Source organism: Podospora bellae-mahoneyi, assembly GCF_035222275.1.
Source record: "Podospora bellae-mahoneyi strain CBS 112042 chromosome 1 map unlocalized CBS112042p_1, whole genome shotgun sequence".
In the NCBI taxonomy this organism is placed as follows: domain Eukaryota; kingdom Fungi; phylum Ascomycota; class Sordariomycetes; order Sordariales; family Podosporaceae; genus Podospora; species Podospora bellae-mahoneyi.
The window spans coordinates 1,874,303-1,899,542 of record NW_026946359.1 but is presented as its reverse complement, the minus strand read 5'-3'; the positions used below and the strand labels follow the sequence as shown (position 1 = coordinate 1,899,542).

The 25,240-nt window shown below is 53.0% G+C and overlaps 8 protein-coding genes across 8 annotated transcripts; 4 read left to right on the top strand and 4 right to left on the bottom strand.

Moving 5' to 3' along the window:
- Positions 1-1,631: 1,631 nt before the first annotated feature.
- Positions 1,632-3,745, bottom strand: QC761_106010 (uncharacterized protein). Its single transcript, XM_062873858.1, has 2 exons — positions 2,788-3,745; positions 1,632-2,691 (listed from the first exon to the last, which is right to left on the bottom strand). Exons 1-2 carry the CDS (start codon positions 2,857-2,859, stop codon positions 1,747-1,749), a joined length of 1,017 nt encoding a protein of 338 aa, XP_062736943.1. The 5' UTR covers positions 2,860-3,745; the 3' UTR covers positions 1,632-1,746.
- A 1,696-nt stretch (positions 3,746-5,441) lies between these two features.
- Positions 5,442-7,469, top strand: QC761_106000 (uncharacterized protein; the record flags this gene model as incomplete). Its single annotated transcript, XM_062873857.1, has 3 exons — positions 5,442-5,922; positions 5,981-6,306; positions 6,365-7,469. The coding sequence occupies exons 1-3, from the start codon at positions 5,695-5,697 to the stop codon at positions 7,467-7,469; spliced, it is 1,659 nt and encodes a 552-aa protein (XP_062736942.1). The 5' UTR covers positions 5,442-5,694.
- An 823-nt stretch (positions 7,470-8,292) lies between these two features.
- On the top strand, positions 8,293-9,517 carry GH51 (Endoglucanase gh5-1; the record flags this gene model as incomplete). Its single annotated transcript, XM_062873856.1, has 2 exons — positions 8,293-8,658; positions 8,714-9,517. 2 exons carry the CDS (start codon positions 8,293-8,295, stop codon positions 9,515-9,517), a joined length of 1,170 nt encoding a protein of 389 aa, XP_062736941.1.
- A 598-nt stretch (positions 9,518-10,115) lies between these two features.
- On the top strand, positions 10,116-13,148 carry QC761_0006320 (uncharacterized protein; the record flags this gene model as incomplete). Its single annotated transcript, XM_062871837.1, has 1 exon — positions 10,116-13,148. The coding sequence occupies one exon, from the start codon at positions 10,116-10,118 to the stop codon at positions 13,146-13,148; it is 3,033 nt and encodes a 1,010-aa protein (XP_062736940.1).
- On the bottom strand, positions 12,818-16,061 carry QC761_105970 (uncharacterized protein). Its single transcript, XM_062873855.1, is given in 5 exon segments — positions 12,818-13,394; positions 13,410-13,759; positions 13,815-14,196; positions 14,269-15,672; positions 15,735-16,061. The coding sequence occupies 3 exon segments, from the start codon at positions 15,066-15,068 to the stop codon at positions 13,655-13,657; spliced, it is 1,287 nt and encodes a 428-aa protein (XP_062736939.1). The 5' UTR covers positions 15,069-15,672; positions 15,735-16,061; the 3' UTR covers positions 12,818-13,394; positions 13,410-13,654.
- Positions 16,062-16,322: 261 nt separating this feature from the next.
- QC761_105960 (uncharacterized protein) lies at positions 16,323-18,285 on the top strand. The gene is made up of 4 exons (XM_062873854.1): positions 16,323-16,838; positions 16,896-17,144; positions 17,213-17,887; positions 17,950-18,285. Exons 1-4 carry the CDS (start codon positions 16,643-16,645, stop codon positions 18,156-18,158), a joined length of 1,329 nt encoding a protein of 442 aa, XP_062736938.1. The 5' UTR covers positions 16,323-16,642; the 3' UTR covers positions 18,159-18,285.
- A 2,793-nt stretch (positions 18,286-21,078) lies between these two features.
- TPO5_2 (polyamine transporter tpo5) lies at positions 21,079-24,201 on the bottom strand. The gene is made up of 7 exons (XM_062873853.1): positions 24,075-24,201; positions 22,999-23,846; positions 22,667-22,943; positions 22,214-22,616; positions 22,004-22,160; positions 21,467-21,943; positions 21,079-21,404 (listed from the first exon to the last, which is right to left on the bottom strand). Exons 2-7 carry the CDS (start codon positions 23,152-23,154, stop codon positions 21,267-21,269), a joined length of 1,608 nt encoding a protein of 535 aa, XP_062736937.1. The 5' UTR covers positions 23,155-23,846; positions 24,075-24,201; the 3' UTR covers positions 21,079-21,266.
- A 409-nt stretch (positions 24,202-24,610) lies between these two features.
- On the bottom strand, positions 24,611-25,154 carry QC761_0006280 (uncharacterized protein; the record flags this gene model as incomplete). Its single annotated transcript, XM_062871836.1, has 2 exons — positions 24,611-24,715; positions 25,032-25,154. The coding sequence occupies 2 exons, from the start codon at positions 25,152-25,154 to the stop codon at positions 24,611-24,613; spliced, it is 228 nt and encodes a 75-aa protein (XP_062736936.1).
- Between the last annotated feature and the right edge of the window lie 86 nt (positions 25,155-25,240).

Below are 25,240 nucleotides of genomic sequence, written 5' to 3'. Positions count from 1 at the left end.
CTCTCAACTCAGCGGGCCATCACTTCTATACCCCGAACATTGCCATGAAATGGCCTTCTCGGCATTATCTACCTTACCTATCTTCAGTTTTCTAACGCCCCTACAACTTCCGATCCACATCTCCATGCCCCGTCTGTTTCCAGTCCTGAGTTGTTTGAGTCCCGTGGTTGGTTGGCAACAAAGAGATAACTGAAAAGTATGTCCCTCCCCGACGCTTTGAATGTTCAAGAAACGCCCTACATCTCAAGCAGCGTAGGTAGGTAGGTAGGTAGGTAGGTATGATTTCTATCTCATGGATACCTAACATGTCGTTCATTGCCGGTCGGGCTGATTCCGGTCATCATTAACCCCAACCATTCATTCAACGGGGCATCGCGAATTCCTATTGCAGGCGCCATCAGGAAGATCATGCAGTTCCGAAATAGACTGACAGCCTGCAGTGTATACTATTTACTACGACACGCAAAGTGAGACATCAACACTTTTCCGCCCAAAACTTCAATATCCCCTTGCCGATGGGGAATATCCTGCTCATGTTATTGATGCAGCCGCAGCATAATCGCTGCACCTATCGTGAAAAAAGGAAGCCAAGATCCCCAACCAGCCACCTGAGCCACTGGGCTGCATGCGCCCAGAGTGTCGGGACCGTTCGGGGGCCCCGGATAGCCCTGCCGCAGCCATATTTACTGCCCCACTATCGGGCAGATGTCCGATTCCTACGGGCTGCGGTTCATTGGACGACCCGGAGTTGCAGAGACAGTGTCTCGCAGAGATGTGGGGGACCAAAAACCCGAAGGGGAAACACGGGGGGAGGTACAGTACATTTGGGGATGTCGCGCTGCTTCTTCACCTGTCTCGTGGGAATTGGGGAGAAGGGAGGGATGGCTATTGGTCTGCGTACGAGATCTGGGGGAAGGGGTTGCAAGCCACCTCGTGCTGGGGGGGCATGGATGCATGGAGCTATGGGATCGCGCGTGGTTCTGGCGGCATTCCGCAAAAGTCTATACATAATGGCAGCACGGACAGTCGCCCATACCGAACAACTGGGACATGGCACGGATAACTGGCGTGACTGGTTAAGCCTGATGGCTCGTGGGGGAAATGAGGCTGTCATGATGAGCTCCTTGCGAACAACTAAGGTAGGTAAAAGTCCATGATTGTGAGCCGTCAAGACCACGCCATCGCGAATATCTCGATACCCCTGACCTGCTCTATAGTTACCATCCGATCCTATCCCCCACTCCTAGCTACCACCGCCACACAGCTGGAAAGCATAGACCAATTCCTCAGAACCTGTTCCCACGTGGGGAAGCCCGGCAGCTGAACGGCAGTGGTAGTGTATGTACAGCCCTCGACGCCACGCCCGAAGGCATGCCTCTCGCTCCCCTGCCAAGACCAAACTCCTGGCGGAAGACGCCCACCCCATCACGACAGCGTCAACCGGGAACAGCTCCCAGGTCCCAGCTCGACCCAGAACGCTGGGTCACTCGGTAGACTGCTGGTCACTTACACGGATGACCCCTGCTGCGGATCTTCTTGACGTTTTGTCTTGGCACGAGTGGTTACATCATCGCTTTCTGTTTGGCTGTCTCTGGTCTTGGTGTTGTCACTACAAGTTTGCAATACTTATTCCGGTGTCCAAAGGTGGCTCGTTATTCTTTCATGTCTGATCATCAATTCATGTCCTCGTTACTGGTGTTCCGTGATAATTATATAGCAATACAGTGTGCGATCACAAAGAGGCCCTCAGTAATACCCCCTCGCATGCAACCTCTCGGCCTTCTTCACAGCTTCCTTCAGTTGCCCGTGTTCCCTCGCTGCTGCTTCTCTCATCAAGGCAAGGTTGTCTTGCAATTTCTGTGTCTCCCGCTCTAATGCACCACGCTCGTGGTCCAATAGCAGGAGCCGTCTTTGCGACATGACCATGGCCTCGTTCTTGCACCTCTCCCATGCTTCGCGTTGCACCTTGGCTGAAGCCTCCCGGGGGTCGACATCGGGAGGAAAGATGCCCAGAAATGGTGGTAGTGGCTTGCTGTTGTAACTTGAGGTGGATTTCGTGGACGGAGCGGGAGATTTTCTCTTTGTTCCCCAGGATTTGGAGGAGACTTCTGTGCCCTTCTTGGAGGGTTTGGTGACGGCGGCCTTTCCTTTGCCTTTGCCTTTAGGTTTTGAAACTGGGGCTGCGGTGCTAGCGGCGGGCGAGGCCGACTCCCGAGTGTCAAAGGAGCTCTGGGATGGGAAAGGGGCGGTGGAGGTGGCCGAGTGAGGTTCGTAGTCGCTGGGTGTCTTGTGGTTGAAGGTGTAGTTGTTAAATGACGGGGCTTCTGACAGGGGGGACAGCACCGGTTGGATCTGTTCGTTTGACATCCAGGTTCCTGAAGCGTAGCCGGTGTCTTGTGATGGTATCGAGCTCCACTCTGCGTCTTGTCCTTGATATCCAACGGGAGATGCGGACGACGGCTGGGAGAAGCCTCCAGCAGGCTGCTCTTGCATGGGCCAGACGACGTCATCGGATGTTTGGAACATTGTTGGCATGTCGTAGGTTGTCATCGGGTGCTGTAGTTCATCGCGCCACATTCCGTCGAACTGTGCGGCGGGATTCGATGCTGGAAACGTCGGGGGGAAGCTTGGCCTGTTGGACCACTGGCCACAGGCAAAGGCGTCCTGGGGATATGTTTGATACATTGGGGCCTGGTTACGAGGACAAGTCAGACTCTGTTCCCAAAACACGGCGAATAGCCCGGCCAACCCATTCGCTGGCTAAAAGAGCCCGCGGGAGCAAATTACCTCCATGTTTGCGGCCAGTTGTCTGTTGTTTGATGAAGTGGAAGATGAAGTTGAAAGCTCGTTGTGTTCCATCACCACTATTTGTGTGGTGCTGGTGTTGTTGATATCGCTTAGGGGACCGTGACGTAGAAGGGGGGTAGAGGTACGTCGGTGGTACAATCCACCCCTGGCTTATGACGCAGTGTTGCAGAGAATTGGTGAAGATCGTCAACCGGCATCAATGATAAGACGGGATCCAACACAGTGGGGAGCCCTCCTCCCTTTTAAAGATGAAAACTGAGAAAGGGCATCAACAAACATGTTCCATTCTCCCCCCAACAGACCGAGCCGAAAAGTGCCATATTGATGGTAGTAGATGTCGGTTCTGATGGCGAAGGGCTGTCAGGGATGCAGGCGGAGGAGGTGTCTGTTCCTGCTTCGGTGCAGTACCAAAACCTACATCTCCGTAAGGTGTCAGCGATGCGATTGGCCAGCCCTGGACTTGGCGCTGGCGGTCATGCCGGTGCTTGTCGTTGCTGGTGGCGCTGAATTCCGCGGGACTGGGACCTCACGGACATGCGACGGGGAATGGCACGCGCGCCAAGGGGTTCAGCTGTCATCTGGTCTCTGCTGCTGCTGTTGTCTCCCCGCATCGGCCAGAACTCCGGTTGGCATTTGCCCTGACCAGATTGGCGACAGTCAGGGGTGTCTCATGCACACCACCATGCAAGCGTGCTGCAAGGAGGCGTTCTAGATCGGTCGACGACTTCCCCTTCTCCGCTGGGACAACAAAAATTCCCATCACCAATATTTGCTGCCGGGTTACGCTCCGAAGGTCATCGGATGGTACGATGAATTGATGAATCGTCGGTCAGCGGCTTTCTGATGGGCCCATGATGATGAGTGATTTTGGTGGGTGATGAATGCCACTCCCGTTCGGCGCCCCCTTCCGGCCTCGTGGTACCCCTGGATGGCGCTGTTGTCTAGTGTACCCGCCCGCCCAACCACTCCCTCGGGTCAGCACTTTGGATCATTCGCTAAGTCTTACCCTATCTAATCCTCTACTTGCCACGATATGCAGTAGCCATGTCGATATCACCGGTATTTGATGTTCAGCCGCGGCCACGCACCACACTTGTGTTCTTCTAGCGTATTCGTCAAGTTCCGAGATCGCGTGGTGTTTGAAACAAATGCTGAGCTTGTTCCATCTAGTGATTGGGTAGCCTTTAAGGTCTGGATGATGAGACGATTCTGAGACAGGAATAAAGATCATAGTATGAACTTCGTGATGATATAATTCATGATATGAAAAATATGCCAAAGTCGAGTGGTAGAGCCTCATTCAGACTTCGGCCCAACTCAAACAACAGACACGTTGGAGACAGCCTATCCAGAGCTCCTGCCCCTTCACTGCCACGAATGGTGGCCTCCGTGGACTTTACTTTGAATCGATATCAACTGTGTACTCTACCTTGATGAGCGATGAAAGGAGCCTCGGGGACCTCACTTAAAACCATTTGTGGTTGCTCCCAGTTCACCTGGTCCCACCTTTTATGTCAAGCCCACACGTTGGTTACTTTGGTTAGGGCTTGTATTTCGCATACTTTTGTAGCTTTCTTTTCCACATCATTACTTTCTCACCACCTGTTTTGCCTCCCTTTGCGCGCCAGTGACCATTTCCACTCTCCCACACCATAAGTCACGAGGAACATAGGCAACATTTGTGGGACCCACTGTTCTTAATGAATCCCAAGAGACAGAGCCTTCCCAAACAGTCATGTCTTTCCTTCTTTGTATTCAAGGATGGCCAACATTGGAACTGATCAGGCAATTAGGCTTGCTCTTTCATTTCAAAACTCACATCATCAATTTCTCCGAGCAATGTCCCTTTCCCTGTCATGAATGAGGGCAGGTCTATCCTGTCAAGCATCCATTTCTTTGTAGCCTGCCCTGCCCATCGGCTGAAGCAAATGTGACTGAACCTCATAGGTACCGGTAGGTACACGAATTGATGTGGATTCAAGCTCATTAAGCCGAAGCTTGCCTTGTTAGCAGGTATTGGGTCAGGCCTGAGCGGATTGTTCTGACATATGAACAGCACCGGAAGATAGGATAGGACTGCCACTACTTGCTCCGGTTGGGTCATGCATCAACCATCCATCCGCACCTTCTCAACACGTCGACAGACTGAAACGCAGTCATGTTTCCGTCATGGAACATGCTCAAGTGATTGTGAAGCAAAATTATTGAAGGTAGTGGTACTCAGAGATCTGGCTGTTGTCGGGAATAGATATTTATTTGTTCAGTGCCTTATTTATAGGAGGTAGCATATAATATTGCAGACACTGGCATCACTTATCCTCCAGCTTCGAGATTTGAATCTCATGAGGAGGCTGTGCTTCCCTTTAGATGCCTACCTCTATTAGAGATCTGTTTAGTAGGTGGTGCAACGATAGGCCTCGCCCTACTCGACCAGCTTGACCATGGGGCCCATCGAGGACCTTATGCTCCATGACCCAGTGCCAAGTTGCACAAAGACTGTCGTGCCTGCCTACCAGAATGTGATCCTCGAGGCCGTGATCACTTGAATATGCGGTGTGCACTCTAGTATGGAAGGAACCTACGTACAACTGCTTCCTCATGGCTTCCCCATGGTCCACTGCGTCCGGAACATTGTGCTGCCTGCCGTACCCACACGCTGGCTGACGCGCGTGCCCGCGGTGCTACAAGTAAGTGATTTCTCCTGCCGCCCAATCGATTTTGCGTCTGCTCGCGCACAGCAAGCAAGATAAACCTGTTTGCAAGCGTTCTCCTGGGACTTGTTCTCAGACTTGGGGCTGGAGGCCCCGTCATCTTCTCTCCCCCAACACCACCACCACCGCCCAACGAGATCCTCGCCGGGCCAGAAACATCAATTGGTTCCTCGCGATGTTCCCCACCATCGCCGTCGCCTGCCTCCTGTTGCTTTCTCCTCTCGAGACCTGGGGCCTTAGTCCCCGCGTCAAGCTCAGCAATGGGGACTACATCGGCCAGGTTCTCGATTGTGGTGTCTCCCACTGGTTGGGAATCCGATACGCTGCCCCTCCTCTTGGGGAACTTCGGTTCCAGCCCCCAGTTGACCCTCTCCCTGAGAACGGCACGCAATATGCCTACGAGGTATGTATCTTCCTGTTGGTCTTTGTTTTCTGGGCATTGATACTGATGCTTCTCCAAGCATGGTCCAATCTGCCTCCCAACTGGGGTTCTTCCCAGCCAAAATAATGAGGCCAATTACTCCGAGGACTGTCTCTTCCTCGATGTGTATGCTCCCAGCAGAGCACGCCCGGTGTCTAAGCTGCCTGTCTTCGTCTACATTCAAGGTGGAGGGTTTAACGCGAACTCCCATCCTCGCCTGAACGGCACCGGCCTGGTCAAGAAGAGCGAGATGGGCATCGTTGTCGTCACTTTGAATTACCGAGTCGGCCCTTGGGGATTCCTCGTGGACGGTGACAAGCTAACTCCCAACAATGGATTGCGAGACCAACGACAAGCCTTGAAGTGGTATGTCTGACACTGAGGGTCATGTGTGCCCATATACTGACCCTCTTTATCTATGCAGGGTCAAGAAGAACATTGCCCAGTTTGGTGGTGACCCAGACCATGTTGTCCTCGGTGGTGCATCCGCCGGTGCCTCAAGTATCGCCTGGCACCTCACCGCATATGGCGGCCGTAATCAAGACCTTTTCCACGCTGGCGCCGGCGAGTCAGCGGCTTGGGGTCATGTTCTCACCGCCAAAGAAGCCCGTTACCAGTTCCAAGATCTTGTCGTCCGCATCGGCTGCGTCAGCAACAGCTCGGAGGCTGCACTCACCTGTCTACGCAAGAAGCCATACCGAGAGATTCAGATGCATGGCTCTGGCATACCATACCCTGGCCAATCACTCAACCCCTTGTTTATGTGGGGACCCGTGATTGACTACGACATGTTCAGCCTACCTCTCATCGAAGCGTTCAAGCAAGGAAGGTTTATCAAGGTGCCCGTCATCTGGGGTGACGATACCAATGGCGGCAGCATCTTCACTTCTCCCTTCACCTCGACTGTCGCCCACAGCAATCGATGGATGAGGACCCAATACCCCTTTTTGACACTCAGAAAGTTGTGGTTGCTCAACAAGGCGTGGAAGAACACGGGGAAGGAGCAAGACAGATGCCCCGCAAGAGACTGTTGGAGAGAGCAGCTCAGCCAAGTCTACGGTGACATGCGCTACATGTGCCCTAGCATCTACATGAGCTCTGCTTTCCCAGACCATGGCTTCAACAACGCGTGGAACTATCGTTGGAACGTCGAGGATCCCGACCAGATTGCAGCAGGACTCGGCGTCCCTCATGTCAGCGAGATATCTGCGTTGTTTGGACCAGAGTATGTTCTAGAGCCGTACATCAGTGCACCAAGAACGTATAGAGAGGGAGAGCTCAACGGAAACGCCGTTGATGTGATTCAGAAATACTGGATCAGCTTTATCAAGACATTTGATCCCAACACAGAGCGGGCCCAAGGAACGGCTCGATGGGAGAAATTTGACAGCAAGAAGCTTAGTCGGCTGCGGTTTGACACGGGAGGAAAGACTGAGATGGAGTATGTCGGCAGTGAACTTGCGAGGAGATGCACGCTTTTGTTCGACAAGATATACCCAAGACGGGTTGGAAGTGGATGGACCGGATGATGATGAAACAGTGAGAGTCTTGAGACGTCAGGAGGAGAAATGGGTTGTATCGCAGTATCTATCTTTGTGGCATACACCCTGTAATCCTGTACTGCTAATCAGAGTAGATATTCAGGGCATTTGCTGTCTTCATCAAGAAGATGAAGAGAGAGTAGTTGATATGCACATCCAGTCGATCTTCTCGTTGTCTTGCCCCTGAATCCGCGGCACATGTTAACCGACCATGACAAGCATTTGTCAGTGTCCTGGGCAAATCTTGATCGTAGGTCTTGGCACGGACGTTTGTGCCAAAGACGACAAACGGAAGACCTTCGTCCGTGGTGAAAACTGCTGGGCGTTTCCGGACCGCGGGCCCAACTCACCACAGGACAGCGCAACGCAAGCAATTCTTCCGCACGCGTCATTCATCATTCAATCAACGCGGAAGAAGACAGCAGAATTCCCTTGAAGGTGAGGTGATTCATTCCCGTTCCGGTATCCGGGTTCGCCTCTACCGCCCTCCGGGATGTCAGGGACCGCCTCGAGTTGCGTCTAGCAACGCACGATGCAACGTCGCTCCACTGAACAAGGCGACTTCCCCGGAAATCACCATGCTTCAACGGCTTCTCCCCTGCCAAATCGAAGGGGACCGTGATGCCGAGATGGCGAGAGCCGCATCGCTAACGGTCCCATCTCCACTCCGACAAGGGCGGTTGAAGAGATGGAAGGTTGTTGGGGGGGGGGGGGAAGAGGAAGGGTATAAAAGCGCGAGTATGTTCTCCCGTCTGCCAGGAAGATGTTTTGTTGACCAACCTGTCTTGCTACCAGTGAACTCCACGACAAGATGAAGGGCTTTATCATTGCCGGTGCCGTCGCCACTCTGGCGGCTGGCGCGGCTGCTCAAGCCGGTGCCTGGGCCCAGTGCGGCGGTCAGAACTGGTCTGGCGCGACGACCTGTGTCTCTGGGCACACTTGTGTCTTTGTCAACCAGTGGTACAGCCAGTGCCAACCCGGTGCTGCCCCTCAGCCAACGACCCTCGCGACATCGACCACCCGTGCTGCGACGACCTCGGCGGCTTCTACCCCTACCTTGGCCCCGGGCAAGTTCAAGTGGTTCGGTACCAACCAGGCTGGTGGCGAGTTTGGAGAGAAGACGTATCCTGGTGTTTGGGGGACGCATTTTATCTTTCCGGACAATAATGCCATCAGGGTAGGAAGCTCTTGGACACATGATGGAAAGGAGATGTGGCTGACAAGCGGTATAGACACTGATTAACCAAGGCTACAACACCTTCCGCGTCGGCTTCGCCATGGAGCGTCTCGCCCAAAACGGCCTGACCAACTCGCTCGACGCGGGTTACCTCCGCAACTTCACCGACTCCATCAACTTCATCACCAACGCCGGCGCCTACGCCGTGCTCGACCCCCACAACTACGGCCGCTACTTCGGCAACATCATCACCAACACGGCCGACTTCCAGACCTTCTGGCGCAACCTCGCCACTCAGTTCGTGAACAACCCCCGTGTTATTTTTGACACCAACAACGAGTACCACACCATGTCCCAGGACCTGGTCCTCCAGCTCAACCAAGCCGCCATCAACGGAATCCGTGCAGCGGGCGCAAAGGAGCAGTACATCTGGGTCGAGGGCAACTCTTGGTCCGGAGCCTGGACTTGGAACGTCACCAACACCAACCTTGTCGCGCTGACGGACCCGGAGAACAAGATTATCTACCAGATGCATCAGTACCTGGACTCTGACGGGTCGGGGACAGCGCCGGCGTGTGTGAATGCGCAGATTGGGGTGCAGAGGGTGGTGGGTGCTACTGCCTGGTTGAGGGCGAACAACAAGAAGGGGATCCTGGGCGAGTTTGCTGGTGGGCCGAACGATGTTTGCAAGCAGGCCGTTAGGGGACTGCTGGATCACTTGAAGGCGAATAGTGACGTTTGGCAGGGGGCGTTGTGGTGGGCTGGGGGTCCGTGGTGGGGAGATTACATGTTTAGCTTCGAGCCGCCTAGTGGGACGGGGTATGTGAATTATAACAATATCTTGAGGGAGTATATTTAGGCTGTGGGAGGTGGAATTTGGGGGGGCATAGGTGTGGTGGTTGGGAGGGGGTGGGATAGGAAGTTGTGTATCTGTTACTATTTGTGAGCTTTGAGTAAATGTATTGCTTTGAGCAAGTCTTCTATTGCGTATATTTGTTGTCACTTTGCTATTGGGATAGAGGAGTGACAAAGCTTGCTATTTTTGGATGTCGTGTGACGATAAGCTGAGGTACTGAGACAACCTCGGGCTTCTTCTCATCAAGTCAGTTTCATTGCCCGGTGCCTCGGCAGGTGAGCACTGGACTATACATGAAGGCGTGCCTAATTAACGCGACAGTGAATGTGTTTGTTGTGGTAGCCTCAACATCCGACATCCGGATGCGGCATGATTGACGCGATTTCATTATAAAGGTTTGTCCCGATGTTGTCTTTGTTCAAACGGCCTTGGAACCTATCTTACAGCAAATCTCAGACACAAACATGCTTGATGACATTAACCACTCCATAGGAAAATCAACAGTCTGCCGCCCACCTCTATAGATGTGGCGCGGGCTAATCGCAAGGCCATATCTCTCCCAAGAGCGCCATCACCAGTCTGATCACCAATATTGAACAAAATGCCGCCAGCAGTCAGCAAAGAAGCCGGTCAGCCTGGGTACCTCATCGACCGTAGGTACAGGGACCGCGACCCCGATTATGTGAGAAAGCTCCACCTCTATCGTCAGCGCAATGCAACCTCCCTCCTCTACTACCGCCTTGGAAAACAAAGGCTGTGGGAAGAGGAGTGCGATAAACCTGAGCTATGGAGAAACTACGACCTTCCCCTGCCGGGCAAGGCTCCCGGCCACGAAAATGACAAGAACAAAAACTCAATGATAAACATTCGGAGTCTTCCCAAGTTTGACCTGGGAGACAAAGGTGTGTCCAATTCACCCGAGGAGATCCAGAAGGAGCTCGAAAACATTCCCTTGTACATCGTCTCTCCACAGGCGCAAATTGGCTTCAAAAAGTTCCTTGGATTTGGTGGGAACGGGCTCGCTGCCATGTACACGATCCAGGACTTGAAGGGCCGGACCAAAGACGTGGTCTTCAAGTACGCGTTGAATGCTATGTCGGGCAACGAGCTGGAAAATGAGAAGCAGATGCACCGATATCTGGCACGGGCACGACATATCACACAAAGGGTTTACTTGCGCCCTCCGGAAAGAAAGAAAAACACGGCACCATTACCAGGTGTTGATCCGCGGGTCGTGGCTGGAGGACTCGTATCAAAGGCTGGAGGACTCGTGTCGAAAGCTGGACCATCGAGAAGGACCATCACACCGACACCTTCCCCACCACCGACGCCGCCCCCGGACGATGATCCGGATGGCAGCACCGATACAGACGATGGCACGGGGGCTAAAGGCTATCCTGTACAGTCCTTTCATCACTGGAACTATCCTCAGGACAGGACGGTCGAGAGGAGCGACATTGGGAAAGTGGACGACAATGGTCCGACTCTTATCCTGGAAATGATGCGGAGGGGCGGTCTCGAAAGCTGGATTGGCCGGATGAGCCTGCTCGGACAAGCGTTACCAGAAAAGGTACTATGGCTGATATTCGACTGCTTGTTGAAGGCCGCTCTCGCTCTGGCCTACCCCCCACGGTTCCAAGAGGAGCTATATAATAGCACTCATCGCCACCTGGGAAAGTATCCCATCAACGAAATCCTCCCCCCCAGCGAGTACCAAATGAGCCCAGACTTGGTTCATTTCGACCTCGATGCGACAAATCTGTTTGTTGGCGACTTTGCGGACAATGACTCGGATATCACTCACACGATGATGCCCATCATAAAGCTCGCAGACTTTGGAATGACAACTTTCATGAGGAATGCAATGCGGAACGATCCCAAGCTGATGCACATATCCCGGCCGAGAGGTAAATATTGGTTGGGATGGCTGTTGCCAGAGCAGTTTACCGAGGAGTGGGACTACATCACGGGACTCCTACCCGCTGAAGAAACAGACCCGGAAAAGAAGTCTAGCATTGCCGGCAAATACTCGTACAAAACCAACCTCTATCATGTTGGACTGGTTATGTGGGGGCTGATAACACTCCGCAAACTGCCCTTTTATCCAGTACCATATGAGTGCTTTGAGAAGGAGGTCACCGATCCGGATACTGGCAACCCTGTTTTGGACCCCAAAACCGGTCAACCCAAAATGAGGAAGCTCTGGGGCTATGGTGGTTATCTCCAAGGCAAAATGTGGGACGGGATCTATGACCGTGTGCTGCTCGACCTCGTTGTCGCCTGCATGCTAGAAGAGCCAGAACAACGACCAGCATTTCACGAGTTAAAACAAGCGATTGATCGTGAGGTGAAGTCGGAATGGGAATGGCAGAGGAACGCCGATGTGCGTAAGTGGTGCGAGCAGTTCTTTAACGAGCCAGCTGGCGAAGCGCCCGTTGTCCCCATTGTCCCGGTTGCAAACCCGGCACCGGTTCCAGTACCTCCAGAACCTGAACCAGCAGCCGAGTCGGCTCAGCAACCGCAACAGCCTCCTCCGCCTCCACCACCACCACCTACTGCTCCTCCTGCTCCCCCGCCACCTCCGCCTGCTCCCGACCTGACAACCCCCCAAGCACCCCAACAACCCCAACAACTCCCCGCCAGCACACCCACCCGCCGCCCCGGGCGCCAAACAACCAGACTCGTCCGCCGCCACAACCCCATAGACCCAACCCAACCACGCGCCAAACTCCTCCGCCGCAAACCCGAAACCCAAGGCGAATCCTCCCGCACCCCCCAAGCCCACATCCCCGCGCCCCCCCTCCCCTCAACAAACCCAAACCTCCCCTCCCCAGCCCCCCAGCAACCACCCCCCTCCTACATCGCCGCCGCCGCCGCAGCAGCAGCAGCAACCGACGACGACGCCCCCCCTCCCCCCCCAGTCTTCCACTTCCAAAGCAACATCCTCCCCCCAGGAGCAGTCATCGCCCCCCCTGCCCTTCCCCCATCCACCCCTTCCCACCCAGGCCCTACCGACGACTATATCACCAAAGTCCTCACCCCAAAAGTAGCAGGCCTCCACCTCACCCCTGTCCCGCCCTCCACCCCTGCCCCGTTGCAGCCAGCAGCAAGGAGAACTACCCGACGGGTCCTCACACCGGTTGGTCCCAGACGGAGACAGAGGTACGAGCTTGTAGTTCCACCTCAGCAAGCATTATACACCCCCGACCAGGACAGTTTGGATGGGTTGAGGACGGTAATGAGTCAGATGAGGCTGGGGACTCCGGAGAAGAAGTCTACGAAGAACAAACAGCCGGTGGATTGGTTCAAGGATGGGGGAAAGGGGCCGCCGCTGGGGCCGTCGGCGCAGGCTCGGTGGGCTGCGCCTGGGGGGGTGCGGAGGCGGTGGGAGAGAGAGGGGGCGGTGGTTGTTACTGATGAGAGGAGGGGTGGTGGTGGTGGTGTTGGTCGGTCTCCGCCTCCCGGTGGTGGTGTTGCTGGTGGTGCGCAGTCTGGTGTTGTTGCTGCGATGGCTGATGCGGTTGTCGGTCGTCCGCGGGTGAGGAGGCCGGCGATTATCGCGAGGATCAGGAGGAGAGGGTCTAGTGGTGGTGGTGGTGCTGATGGTGCTGGGCGTACTGGTGGCGTGATGTGATGGTGGAGTCAAGAAGAAGAGCGAGGCAATATGATATGTTGGTGGGCGAAGATGTTGGGTGATATACGGAAAAGAGACTTTGCTAGGTTGGCTTGTTTTGCTGAGAATAGATCATGGATTTTTGCTTTCGGATCTGTGAAAGTCTTGGCGTGAAAAGGGGGGCGCCAAGAACACGGGGCTCGAAAGCCGCATGCTGATGTTGTCGACCTTGTGCTACTTTTCAATGATGTTGCTCCATAAACAACAGTGAAAATCCAATTTGTGAAACAAATTATGGTAGTGGTATGCAAAGCGATCTACTTCCAACTACGGTATGTCCATCCCGTCCAAGTACTTGCTCCCTGTGTTTATTTACTTATTTTGTGCCGTTTTCCTTCCTTCTTTTCCACCCCTTTTCCAAGCCAAGTCCAGTCCCCGTGATGTTTTTCCATAGTCTCAGGTCATGCCATGTTCTTGCGCGTCCCATTTCCCATCGATCAACCACGGCAAGTATCGCCGTGCCCACCTCACCACTTGAGCGTTCTCGGCGGTAGCACCCGGGTGCAGTCGGTCAGGTTGTTGATGTTGAAAACACCTAGAAGACTAAGCCGGAGGTAGGCGCGGGCGTATTCCTATTACACACTCCTGTTAGCGGGATTTCACAACAAGGCTGAGGACAAGGCTTACATGAGCCCAAAGAGCCTGGCCACCAGGTCCGGCAAAAGCCTTGAAAGCCGGGAACAGGAGGGGGTGCTCAGCCAAGACGACATCGCTGGGGAGGCGGAAGACATCAGGAGGGGAGCGGGCAGCCAGAGTCTGGCGGTAGAACAGCACATCGCAAACACCTGGGGTGCTGTCCTGGGGGGCGCCAGCACGCGCAGGATTGAAGAAACGTTGGCGGCTGGTGGAGTGAGCACCGAGCAGGGCGGCAAGGCTGAGCGGTTGGATAGTCTTGGCACGGAACATGGCGATGACCTTGTCGGGAGGGTCGAAAGGGCTGGGGAGAAGTCCGTCTGGAGCAGGCTTGAAGTTGTCTCGGCGGCCAACAAAGGAGCGGATGCGGGGGCCACTGTTGAGATGGCAGAGTCAGCAACCTGTGAGACGGAGTAGAGAACGAGGCAAAAAGATGTAATTGACTTACAGAGGGCAAACAACAGTAGCGACATTGGCGCCCATCTGGATCAAATCGGCCATGCTAACACCGAAATGGCCCCAGCGATCGTACCAAAACTTGTACTGTTGAACAATCTCTTGAAGCCCCTTGTTTGGTCGGCGAAGCATCTCCTCGGGTGCATGGACGATGGACCCGTCAGCACCCCCGAAATCGCCCGTAGTCTTGGACCACGCGCCGGCATCGTGAAATCCGGTGCGGATGGCACCTCGGGCGGCATCTGTACACTGCCCATCAGTGCCACGGAAGAGTTGTGACATTTCTTTGGCAATGTACCACCAGACGCAGCAAGTGTCTCGAGCACAAGCTGCCGAACGCAAGGGAGGTACGTATTGGTAATGCTCATTCGATTGAGCATCGAAGCCATCGACCAGAATTGATCTGATCAAGTGGGAAACGGGGCTCATCTGGCGAGGTCGAAGCCATTGAAGGTCACCGATGAGCTCTTGTGGCCTCCGGTCTGCCTCGTGGAGGGCTTCCAGAACAGACGAGTTCATCATCCCTGGATCGGCTTGCACTGCCGCTGAGAGCATGGTTATGCCACCGGCCAAGGCCGTAGCGATAGAAGAGGCCCTCATGGTGGCTGGCTGGAGATGAGAGAGTGTCTTTCTGTACCAAGGGCGGACGCAACTGAAAGAAAGGGGGGGTGGAGGGCCGGGCCTGCAAGACTGAAACGAGTGACAGCTGTGGGTGTATGGCGAAGAAACCGAATATCGAGACTCTTCAGCCTTGGACCTCGCCGACGTAGATATATCATATCCCAAACTCATCAAGGGGTATCGGCTGTGTCATGGCCACCGTTCACAGCGCTTGGGATCGTAACCATGTGCTAGTCTGGCCGGTAATGTTCGACGCCTTGCTCTAGATCACTAAGAACTTGGCCATTCCATGCTGGTATCTTCCCAGCAGGTGTGCCAGTCACTGCTTCGACCTGTGTGTTGTTCCATTCCTTTTCTCTGGTGACGATTCGTGGACGGTTATCGTGCAGTTTTGGCCGGCTAGATCACAGGCTAACTCGGGGTTGGTTCGGTGGGTGGAAGAAAGGGAGGGCGGAATGGTCGCCGGCGTCTGCGCCGAGTCCGGATTGACATTTCCGCCCTCTTGGAATCTCCAGACTTCAGTTGAGATCTAAGTCCGAAACTTTGGTTGGTGTTGCGGCAAAGCGTCATAGGTGAGGCCGGAGACGTCGCTCAACCATGGGTCATGGACAGTAGCCGGTGGACGAAGGTCAATTAGTGGAGTCGAGCCACGGGAATGTGCTTGGTTGTCTGGTCTGTTCAGCGAAGCATGTTACTCCTAAAGCAAATAAAGTTTTCATCTTGGACAGACTTGCGAGGTCGGATCTTCGAAAGGTGAGGCAAAACTACCCGGTACCTTAGGCTCATTGTAAGCAACGATGGTTGAAGCATTGCGTGATTGTTTCTTCTATTCCTTACCTTTTGTCACCTATGCCTTCTTTTGAGGACGGCAGTGCCAAAAATAGAGGGCGTCAAAGGTGGTGATTGTTGTTCTACTTAGGCATTCGCAGGTTCTATTAACTAGTCCTGATGCTTGATGAAATCGTCGTGGGGGATTGCCTCTGTAGGGTTCCGGCTGGTGTACCTTAGTATCTGCAACGATTCAGAGGCGAAAAGCAGTCAATGGCTTTAGCGTCCGGACCTGCAGTCGGCATGATGTCAGCATTCTTGCTGCTAACTGCAATCTCTAATACTCCTCCAACATTCTGTTGCAGGATCACAATTCGAGTATTCCAGGAACCCTTGACTTTCAATGTTCGAGCTATGTTGCGAGGAAAAACAACAGCTGTTACAAGCTACCAACGCGACCACATGACGATGGATACCTGTTTCACGGGTCTCGGTGTTTACACCCTGGGTCAGGCATCAAAGTAATCATAGCTGGGTGGGACAGCAGATTGATCCCTACCATTCATTGATAGCCACAGTTTCACAGGGCATCCTGGCGAATACATCACTGTTGCAACAGAGCACTGAAAAAAAAAACATTGTCTTCAGCCGCCCGTTTTTCATGCAGCTCTCGGGCAGACTGTCGTGTAATCTGTTTATTGATGCCTATTCTGGAAGTCCACCCGCCTCAAAAAATGTCTTTGACGCCCAAATCATTGTTGTGCCACGCCGACGGGAGAAGCCTTGGCGTTGTTCCGGACCACTTCCACAGCTGCCAACCTCTGTTATGTCTTTGTTATTCGGCTCCCGACCTGTGTGTTCCAGAACTCCGAGGCCGGACTGGAGGATGTTGCCGTAGTATATCGCACGTCGTGTCCATGTCAGGCATCATCCACCGACCTCAAGACCCGTTGCGTGTCCCGTAGTGGACATTGGTGATGATGCTAGCATTGGCAGGTTTCCAGCTAGCGTTTGCGCTTCTTGGGCCAGCGCTAACCTTGCCCACCATCGAAACCAAAAAGGGACTGTTATCGTTGCCTGTTTTGCAGAAACGGAGTCAGTCTGTGAATCTTAGGAAACGAGACAATGTGGTGGCCTTGGGCAATGTCTCGACGTTGACATACCTCATTCGACGTGGGCCCTCTCCCTCGTACATCCCGTAATACCCACAAGCTGACACACCCATACCAGTTGAAATTGGCACTCCTCCACAACCAGTTGAGGTTGTGCTTGACACCGGATCTTTTGAGCTCTGGGTAGACCCAACGTGCGCAACGGCCGCTACTCAGGGCCAAGAGGAGAAATGCAACGCCTCTGGAAGATATGTACCAGGCCAGTCCTCCACCTACGTCGACAAGGGCGCTAAACAGCATATTGGGTACGGGAAGGGCGGTGCCGAAATCAGCTATGCGGCTGACAGTATCCTAGTGCCCGGAAGTAGTCAGTGCATTTTCACTCACCCTTGAAACTTTGGTACGTTGGTGATCCCTTACTGACTGTGTCTGCAGATTCTCAGCCACTGCGAAATGTCGTGTTTGGTGTCGGAGTGAACACGACCGAGCTTGCTTGGGGTGTTGGTGGAATCGGACACGGCAATGGTTTCAACCTCCACTACAACAACCTGATCGACGAGCTCCATGCCCAAGGAATAACACAGTCCAAGGCCTTTAGCATAGCTCTTGGAGGCCAGTACTCGGAGACCGGAGGGGCTATCATCTTCGGGGGAGTTGACACAAAGAAGTTCGGCGGAAAGTTGCACAAGTTCGACAATATGCCTCCACAAATCGAAGGGAGCAAGGAAGGCCCATGGCGGTACTGGGTGCAAATGAAGTCAGTCGGGATAACAACCCCCAACAAAGTTGTCGCGACTTACGAATATTCGACGATGCCCGCTCTTCTCGACACCGGATCAACATGGAGCTACCTGCCCCAGCACATCTTCGATAGTCTGCAAGACGACTTTAACGCCACTCTTTCTGAGGATGGTAGCCTTGAAGTGCCATGCTCCATCGCTGACCAGCCCGGCACTGTCGACTTCACATTCGGGGACCTGACCATTCAAGTGCCATATTCGGAGTTCATCTCCCAGCTGGAACCAGGATATTGTGCGTTGGGTGTCCTGCCGAGGAAGGGGTCGTATGATCGAGCGGTCCTGGGAGCCTCGTTTCTGCGATCAGCCTATGGTCAGTCAAAATCATTGCGGTTGTTTAGTCGTGGCATCAAGTACGTGCTTACACCATGATAGTCATTTTTGATCAGACCAACCAGCATCTGTATATGGCGAGCTACCACGACTGCGGCACAAACGAGCAAATACTGTCAGGAGAAGTTGGAGCGGCCCTCAATCTGACCGGACAGTGTCACTCCGGTCACCATCTATTTGCATCTATCCCAATGTGCTGGATCATTGTGCCAGCTGCCTTTGTTTTGTGGGTGCTTGCGTTGTTTTTGTAGCGTGGAGGCAGTTGAATGTTGAGTGCAGCACCGCGGACTGTGCCAGCATCAGATCGTATGTACAAAACTCAAACAGAATAACCAGCATGTACATAGCTCTCCCAAAGGGAACGAGCACAAGTTAGCCCTGGATCCTCTTGTACATGTCCAAATGCTTTCATTCTGCCGAGATCCCCAGTTCTCACTTGTTGAGAGGTCCTGGAAGCAATGATATTTCGGTCATGCGTCACTGGTGAACGGGCCTCGGTCATCAGTAATCGCCGCAGCAGGCTCGGGATCGTTCCATTTCGGGCGAGGATACCCGTGGAACCCTGTAGGTGAGGGAGCTTGTCTCTGGAATTCCAGCATTACCTTGCAGGAGGAAAGGGCATTGGTGAGGCATAGTCGCTTTGACACGACATCAATCGGAACATTCAATATCGTAAGATAAAGCCTACCTCTGTTCATCATTTTCCACTCTCCAAGCTTTCCAGCAGACGTTAATGATTGTCACACATCTTTTTGTTGGCCAGCTTTCATTGATGTTGGAAGCAACCCAACAGACAGTCAACGGGCGCAGACCTAAGCACATGACGGAACAAGTGATCTGACAACACCGTAAAAGCATGGGTGCAAAAACACTTCACAAAGTGGAACAAGTGTGTGCTGAGAAACTTTCATCCCGATGGTGAACAACCCAACCGATCCGTCAGTCTCAAGCACTGGAATTTGAAAATAATGCACCTGGGTTGGTGATCCCTTATGGGAAGAAGAGACACCAGAATCGACAGTTGGTGATTTCTGATGGGAAGAGGCACAAGAATCAACAGGCTTTGATGATACTCTTCCATGGGAGAGGGAAGAGACTACCAAGCAAAAAGGAAAAAGAAAAGAAAAAAAATGTTTCCATTGTGTTTTGCCAGATCAGCCTATAAAGGGATTCTTAAGGGAAGGGCTGAACCAGTTCTCGTAACTGGAATTTTGATGTCTGCATTGTGGTTTCCAGCTGAGCCATGGAGAAGCAGGCTGAACTGTTTTTTGCAATGCAATTTCATGCACATGAAAATTGGAGTGAACTCTCAAAGACTAGAGAGCCACGCTGAGGAAAAAGAAGAAAGGAAAGGAGGGAGAGTTGGGAGGGGAGGGGAGGTTTTATAGGTGGTCTGGGGGGCGGTCAATGCACGCTTGACGATTTGGGAGGGAATGCAAATCTGGGGGTGTGGTCAGGCAACGATGCGATGGGTAGGATACGGGCTGAGGAAAGCGGAGAAGATGGGGTGTCTGGAGGCTTCCGTTGGCTAGGGGGAAAGGAGGGAGACGGGGAGGATGATGCCGTTGTGGCCGTTGCCTTGTATGTGAGTAGTTGACTGGGGGGAAGGCGGGTCCTCTGCTGCCTCGCTGCCTCGATGAGAGACCTTGATGGACGACCTTGATGGCCAACAGAAGAGCGAGAGGCTGGAGGGCCTGTGACATTGTTGCTGCCTTGCTGTAGGGGCTATGATGTCGTTCTGTGGGGAGGTTGTGTGGAATATATGCCAGTGAAAATTCCTGTCTTGTGGGACACTTTATTCTCCATCTACTTCAGCTGTAATCCATCCATCATCACCTTTTGCTCATCATCTATGCCTCAAGATCTGTGAACAGAGACCGATTGCGAGTCCGCTTCAACACTACGACAGATTCCCCACAACAGTCAGCGCTAATATGTCTCTAGATCCTCGCCTCGGCCTCGGCCTCGACCGTCAGCGCACCGGAGCTGCCACAGATTCTCATCACCAACCCTGATGGGACGTCAGTGAAGCCCAAGAGGGCGTTCACATCATCATGGAACGTGTTCCCTCGAAGACTGGGGACGGCTTTGTGGAGTTTAGCAGCATTCATGCTGCCACTCGCACCATCGAACGCCACTACGAGGCGATTCGTAAGCATCGTCAACCTCGCTTGGGCGACCGCCCTATCGAGATGAAGATGTCCAGTCAGAAGGAGTGAGGCACGAAGGAGGCCCATCAGTGACGTCTGATTCAACACTGGCTGCCTTCAAAGATTTTTCGGTAGCAACGCCCTATTTCAACTCAAAGGACTGTCCTCAACGACCTTTCGAGTCGATGATCTCCACGCTCAAGAAGCTTCCGTGGTACCCCTCTGCTCGCCAGTTCTTCCTCACCAAGTGCTGGTGATGAGAATCCGTGGCAAGAATGTGGGTAAGTTCTGTTTCTCCAAAAAGGCCACTGGTTTTGTCAGGCGCTAACACCTTTCTAGGAAGAGTTGAACTCCCACGATAACTCGCGCACTTGTGCTAGCCCGTGCAGCCTGGAATCAACCTTGTCTCAAAGCATGGCCGGGCCGGGGTGGTGAACTCAGATTGGATTGGAGACCTGCAGGCGCCGATGTTGGGTTATTGAGGAATGTATGGCAAGACTGAGCATATAGAAGAAGGATTGTTGGAGTACCTTGTCTAGCTATTACTGTTGGGATTCGGGACATAATGTATTATCATGTATCTTGTTGTCTATCTACTTGCTCTTCCATCATCCAATGACCTTTTGCGACTCTACTCCCTTGCCTCTACGTTGCTTTTGAGACGCCAGGTTCTCATGTTGACATTTTGTGTCTCCATCCATTTATAACAGAGGACTCAGAAATTAGATATATAGGCCACTGGAAATTGCCCCCCGTTCTAACAAATACCTTTGTTGTTCAAAATTGGGACGAAAATATTGGTGATACCTCAATCTCAAGATCAAAGCCAAGAGTTGTAAACCCCTGAATTGCTGATGGCCAGCGCACGGACCAGTTCCCCTTAAGATACCACGACTATGATTATGAATACAACTTGTAGATCGGAGAAAGGTGTACTGCAGTGGGGGGTCGTGACTGGACTGTTCGACACTAATGATACACACTTCAGGGCCCTGAAACCAAATAAAGCACTCCACGACACTTTTCACTGTCAAGCCAGGGAAGCCCCTTGGCTGGCGTCTTTGTCCTCGTTATTCTTTTCCTGTGTCTTTACTATGGGACCCCATTATTATCACCAGCTCCAAAAACAAACATATATGTACCAATCTCACATCGAATCGCCCTACTATCTTCGCCCTCCGCCTAGTCAAGTTAACATAGCCCCCATCCTCAACCCAACGTCTCAACAACCGTGGCTGCCAACGGCCTCCTCGTCCCAGGACCGGTATAAAAATGTCGCCCATGGGTATACCAAAATCCAACAGAAAACATCAGAACAAACACAAACACGACAATAGCATAGTTCATCTGTTTCACCAGTCAGCATCTCTCCCACTTCCCAGCCCGGGAAAGCAGACAGAAAAACTCACATTCTCCGCCGCAACCGGCAACCTGGTAGGAAAAAAGAAAATAACTGCCATGAGCGTGTTCCACCCCACAGCAACCACATTCATCACGAAGCTCCACCTCCCCAGATTCCACGGCCCTTTTTCAAATCTCCCGTACAGCATCTTGCAGACGATGGGGACCAGATAAGAGATATTCAAGGAAACAGTGCAGACGTTGAACACGGCACTGATTGCCGTGTCGGACATTAACCCGAGGAGATTAACAATAATCTCGAGGGCGGCATATAAGCACACCGCGGTAATGGGTGTTTGGGAGCGCTTGGAGACCCGACACCAGTGGTGGGAAAAGGGGAGCAGGTCGTCGCGGGCAAAGGCGAAGATGGTGCGGGAGCCAGCTTGGATGCCTGGGATGGCGACTAGGTTCATTACTGCGAAGCCGCAGAGGGTGAACAGTATTGCTGGGGTGCGGCCCATGGCATTGAAAAAGAGTTGGGCTACCTTTTGGGTTAAGAAGGGTTAGAGGTTGTATAGGATTAGTCAGGGGGAGTGGGGGTTTACTGGTTGGCCGCTGGGGCTTTGGACTAGTTCGAGAGGGTCGCCCATGCAGATCACTAGTACGAGGTTGAAGAGGAAGCCGATGATGTACGTGAAGGTTGTGGCGTTGGCGATTGCTTTGGGGACTATGCGGGCGGGGTCTTTGGCTTCTTCGGCGATGCTGTGGGAGGCTTGTCAGCGACGTCCTGTGTGTGAGAGAACATGAGGGCATACCGGGCTGTGCTATCAGCGCTTGTCATGATCCAGGCTGGTGTCAGACAGCCAAAGAGAAAGGCAAAGCCAGGGGGGTTCCAGCCGGATGAGGGCTGGAAGTCAGTGAAGGCATATGCAATGCTATGCTTTTCCTTTGTCTGAACGAGCAGGCACACGCAGGCGCCAACCAGAACACTGATGTGGAATACGACATAGCCACTGGTCAATCGTGTCAGCCATAGTGTTGACAGTGTGTTGATCGAGGCATGAATGACGGTCAAGATGGCCATACAAGCCACAACATGGTTGTTGGTCGGCATGTAAGAGAAGTTGGAGGTGATGGACACAGCTGCGAGCAGCATCTGACTGGATGCATATTCGGTGGCGGCACTGCCGGTGACGGTTCCAACAAGATTGATGTAGCCTGCTTTCGTATTAGCACAGTGCACTCCCTGGCCAAGAAAGAGTACGAACCCGAAATCCAGCACAAGATGGGCACTTGCTCCTCTGGCGCAAGAAACTTCAGAGTGAAGTACATAGCCCCTGAACTTGGATATGCTGACGATAGCTCAGCCAGACTAAGTGCCAATGCCCAAGCCCCGGCACCCCCTATGACCCAACTCCACATGATGGCGGCAGCTCCACCGGCTTGTAGTCCGTATATCCAAGTGGACATGAGGGAGCCATAGACGCCGGATATGCTCATGGCAAAGCTGAAGCTGGACCAGGTGGAGAACTCTCGTTTGAAGACCTGAGCACAGTCAGCTTTTTTGTTGTATCGTCAACAGACCAGGGCTCTTGCTTACCGGTGTGTACCCCATGGCTTCCAGCTTCCTGTCGGCCTCATCCATCGTGACATCGTCACTCGAGGACGTCAAAGGCGACATATTTTCTCGAACAACGACCGTAGACCCCTGAAGTGCATTGGTGTGGCCAGACTTCTCTACACTCTTGGAAGCCATTGTTCTGGTTTGGAACAAGCTCCCTCACCAGACTCCAAAATGCAGAATGTTCCTCAAGAAAGGGAGCACCACGGTCTCGTCCGACAATGTTTCCAGCACGCCCGTTTTGTAATCCATCCGATCTGTCCTCGTCCTTTCAAGTGGCACCAAAACAGCCTCCCCGGTCCCAGCGTGCGTTGTCAAGCCGAAGGGCATCGATCAGTCACCAAGTGTGTCACGTCGATTCTCAATCTCTGTACTTGAACGTCCACCGGGGAACGACGCGATTGGTAATCAACCTCTCATGACGTTAGGCTAGGTCGCAGCCACCTCTGCTGGTATGCATAATCCGGCTGTGGTCGGTCGGCCCTGCACCTCCTCCATCCGATGTCTGAGTGGTCACTGCAACAGCCATTTCTGCAGTATGTACAAAGCTGCCAAAATCGGCACAGTGGTTGGGCATTCTGAGGAGGGGCTGGCATACACCGGTCTGGCTCCAGGTCTGGATCTCGTTGAAGTGGGTGCCGCTTGCTTGATGCTCGATGCAGGACCTGCGCACCTTGGCTGCGGGATACCAATACAGGCATGATAGGAGGAACAGTGACTGTCTCGATATTGTAATGTCAACTATTGGTCCTTCAAAGTTGGAAGGATCATTGACCGGGGAAAGTTGCTTCTCTTGGGAGGCATCGGATATTGACCGCATATGTCGGCTTTTGAATTGGGTTAGCTCTTCCTCCAAACCCAAGGTTCTCGGCCCGCACACAGCAGCGCTCTGCATGCATACGGTTGATAACAATAGTAGATGTCGAACATCAAGAAACTTCGAACGAGGATAGACACTCGAAGGCTTCCCGGCCTCTTCATATTCTTCAAATTTGTTACAAAGAACAGCAGGGACTTCTCAGTAACAGAACCTGGGGTACAACAAGGTAACGCACCGGGATCTCTACCCGACAAGTGGAGGATCATCACAAATCCTCCGAGTGTTCTAGAACCTTGGGATTGCCCTAGTGTTTGTGGATGGTTTCTTGAGTGGCATCGGCCAGTCGCGGGGCTCGGTGTTATCTGCTGCCAAGTTGAACAATGGGTGGTACGCCAATACGGCTCGCCATCTTTGTGGACGGCGACTGTCGACGTCTCAAGTGCCAACCAAACGTAGTATTCGGGAAGCCTACATTAGACAGGCCGATCGCTAACAGACTAGCCTGCTTGACGGGTCCTGAGAGGTCACAGGTGGGGATGGAAAGGGGGGTATCCTCGTGACAGCAACCGGTGCCGGGCACGCCCAGTTCCGCCTTTTGACACTGCATAGAAAGCTTGAGCCCATGAGAGAGAGACAGAGAGCATAATTTGATTATATGTGATCAAGTCTCTAGCCTCGACCATGTCGACCACATCTAATATACAGACTCCAGAGCTGGCCAAAAAGAACTTCCACCACATCCGACAAAGCCTTGGCGTGCATGTACCTGGGTTACACCATGACGCCTAGCATGGCTGGCTCCTCAAAGGCGGGTGACGATGTTTGGGGAAGGATCGGTTCCTTGGCGTTTGGCAAAGTAAAAGACGACAGTATCGACTCGAGAAGGGATATTCGATATGTTGAGAGATTGCAAAGAATCTACCTAACAACCAAAATAAGGAGCTGTCAGCAAGGTCCCAAAAGCACGTCCAAGGCACAGAAAACGGACCGAAAGAATAGGATACAAACGTACTTGGACTTGGTGTCAAATACAGTATCGAAAGGGAAAAGTTCTCGACTCGTGGTTGTACCACAAGGATGTGCATAAGATTTGTCGAAACATTGCAAAAAGTCTGACGAAGCCAGTAAACTGCTGTCAGTAACGTTCCAGTACCCGAGGCGGATTGTCAGAGCACCTAGGCTCTTCACTTACTTGGACAATATAGTGCTGAAGCATCAAAATGAGCAGGTAAGGTAATCTACCCCGACATTGTCGGCCAAAGGGCATGCCTGTCAGGTTCAGAAGATATGGCTGAAACCACGAGGTAAGGTCCATGTGAGCAACTCTTTAACTACTTCGCGTCGCTTGTCTTCAACTCGGTAACCATCGACTCGGTGTCCTTCGACTCACTCGCCTGATCT

Bases quoted from the DNA above. Each gene is read 5' to 3' on its own strand.
- QC761_106010 (XM_062873858.1), bottom strand. From the start codon at position 2,859: ATGGAACACAACGAGCTTTCAACTTCATCTTCCACTTCATCAAACAAC. The intron at 2,692-2,787 runs GTAATTTGCTCC...CCTCGTAACCAG, and splicing joins AACTGGCCGCAAACATGGAG to GCCCCAATGTATCAAACATA.
- QC761_105970 (XM_062873855.1), bottom strand. From the start codon at position 15,068: ATGAGTTTGGGATATGATATATCTACGTCGGCGAGGTCCAAGGCTGAA. The intron at 14,197-14,268 runs GTAAGTCAATTA...CCATCTCAACAG, and splicing joins GCTACTGTTGTTTGCCCTCT to TGGCCCCCGCATCCGCTCCT. The intron at 13,760-13,814 runs GTAAGCCTTGTC...AGTGTGTAATAG, and splicing joins GCCAGGCTCTTTGGGCTCAT to GAATACGCCCGCGCCTACCT.
- QC761_105960 (XM_062873854.1), top strand. From the start codon at position 16,643: ATGATGCTAGCATTGGCAGGTTTCCAGCTAGCGTTTGCGCTTCTTGGG. The intron at 16,839-16,895 runs GTGGGCCCTCTC...CACCCATACCAG, and splicing joins GTTGACATACCTCATTCGAC to TTGAAATTGGCACTCCTCCA. The intron at 17,888-17,949 runs GTCAGTCAAAAT...ACACCATGATAG, and splicing joins GTTTCTGCGATCAGCCTATG to TCATTTTTGATCAGACCAAC.
- TPO5_2 (XM_062873853.1), bottom strand. From the start codon at position 23,154: ATGGCTTCCAAGAGTGTAGAGAAGTCTGGCCACACCAATGCACTTCAG. The intron at 22,617-22,666 runs GTTCGTACTCTT...ATACGAAAGCAG, and splicing joins CATCTTGTGCTGGATTTCGG to GCTACATCAATCTTGTTGGA. The intron at 22,161-22,213 runs GTATGCCCTCAT...AGCCTCCCACAG, and splicing joins AGCGCTGATAGCACAGCCCG to CATCGCCGAAGAAGCCAAAG.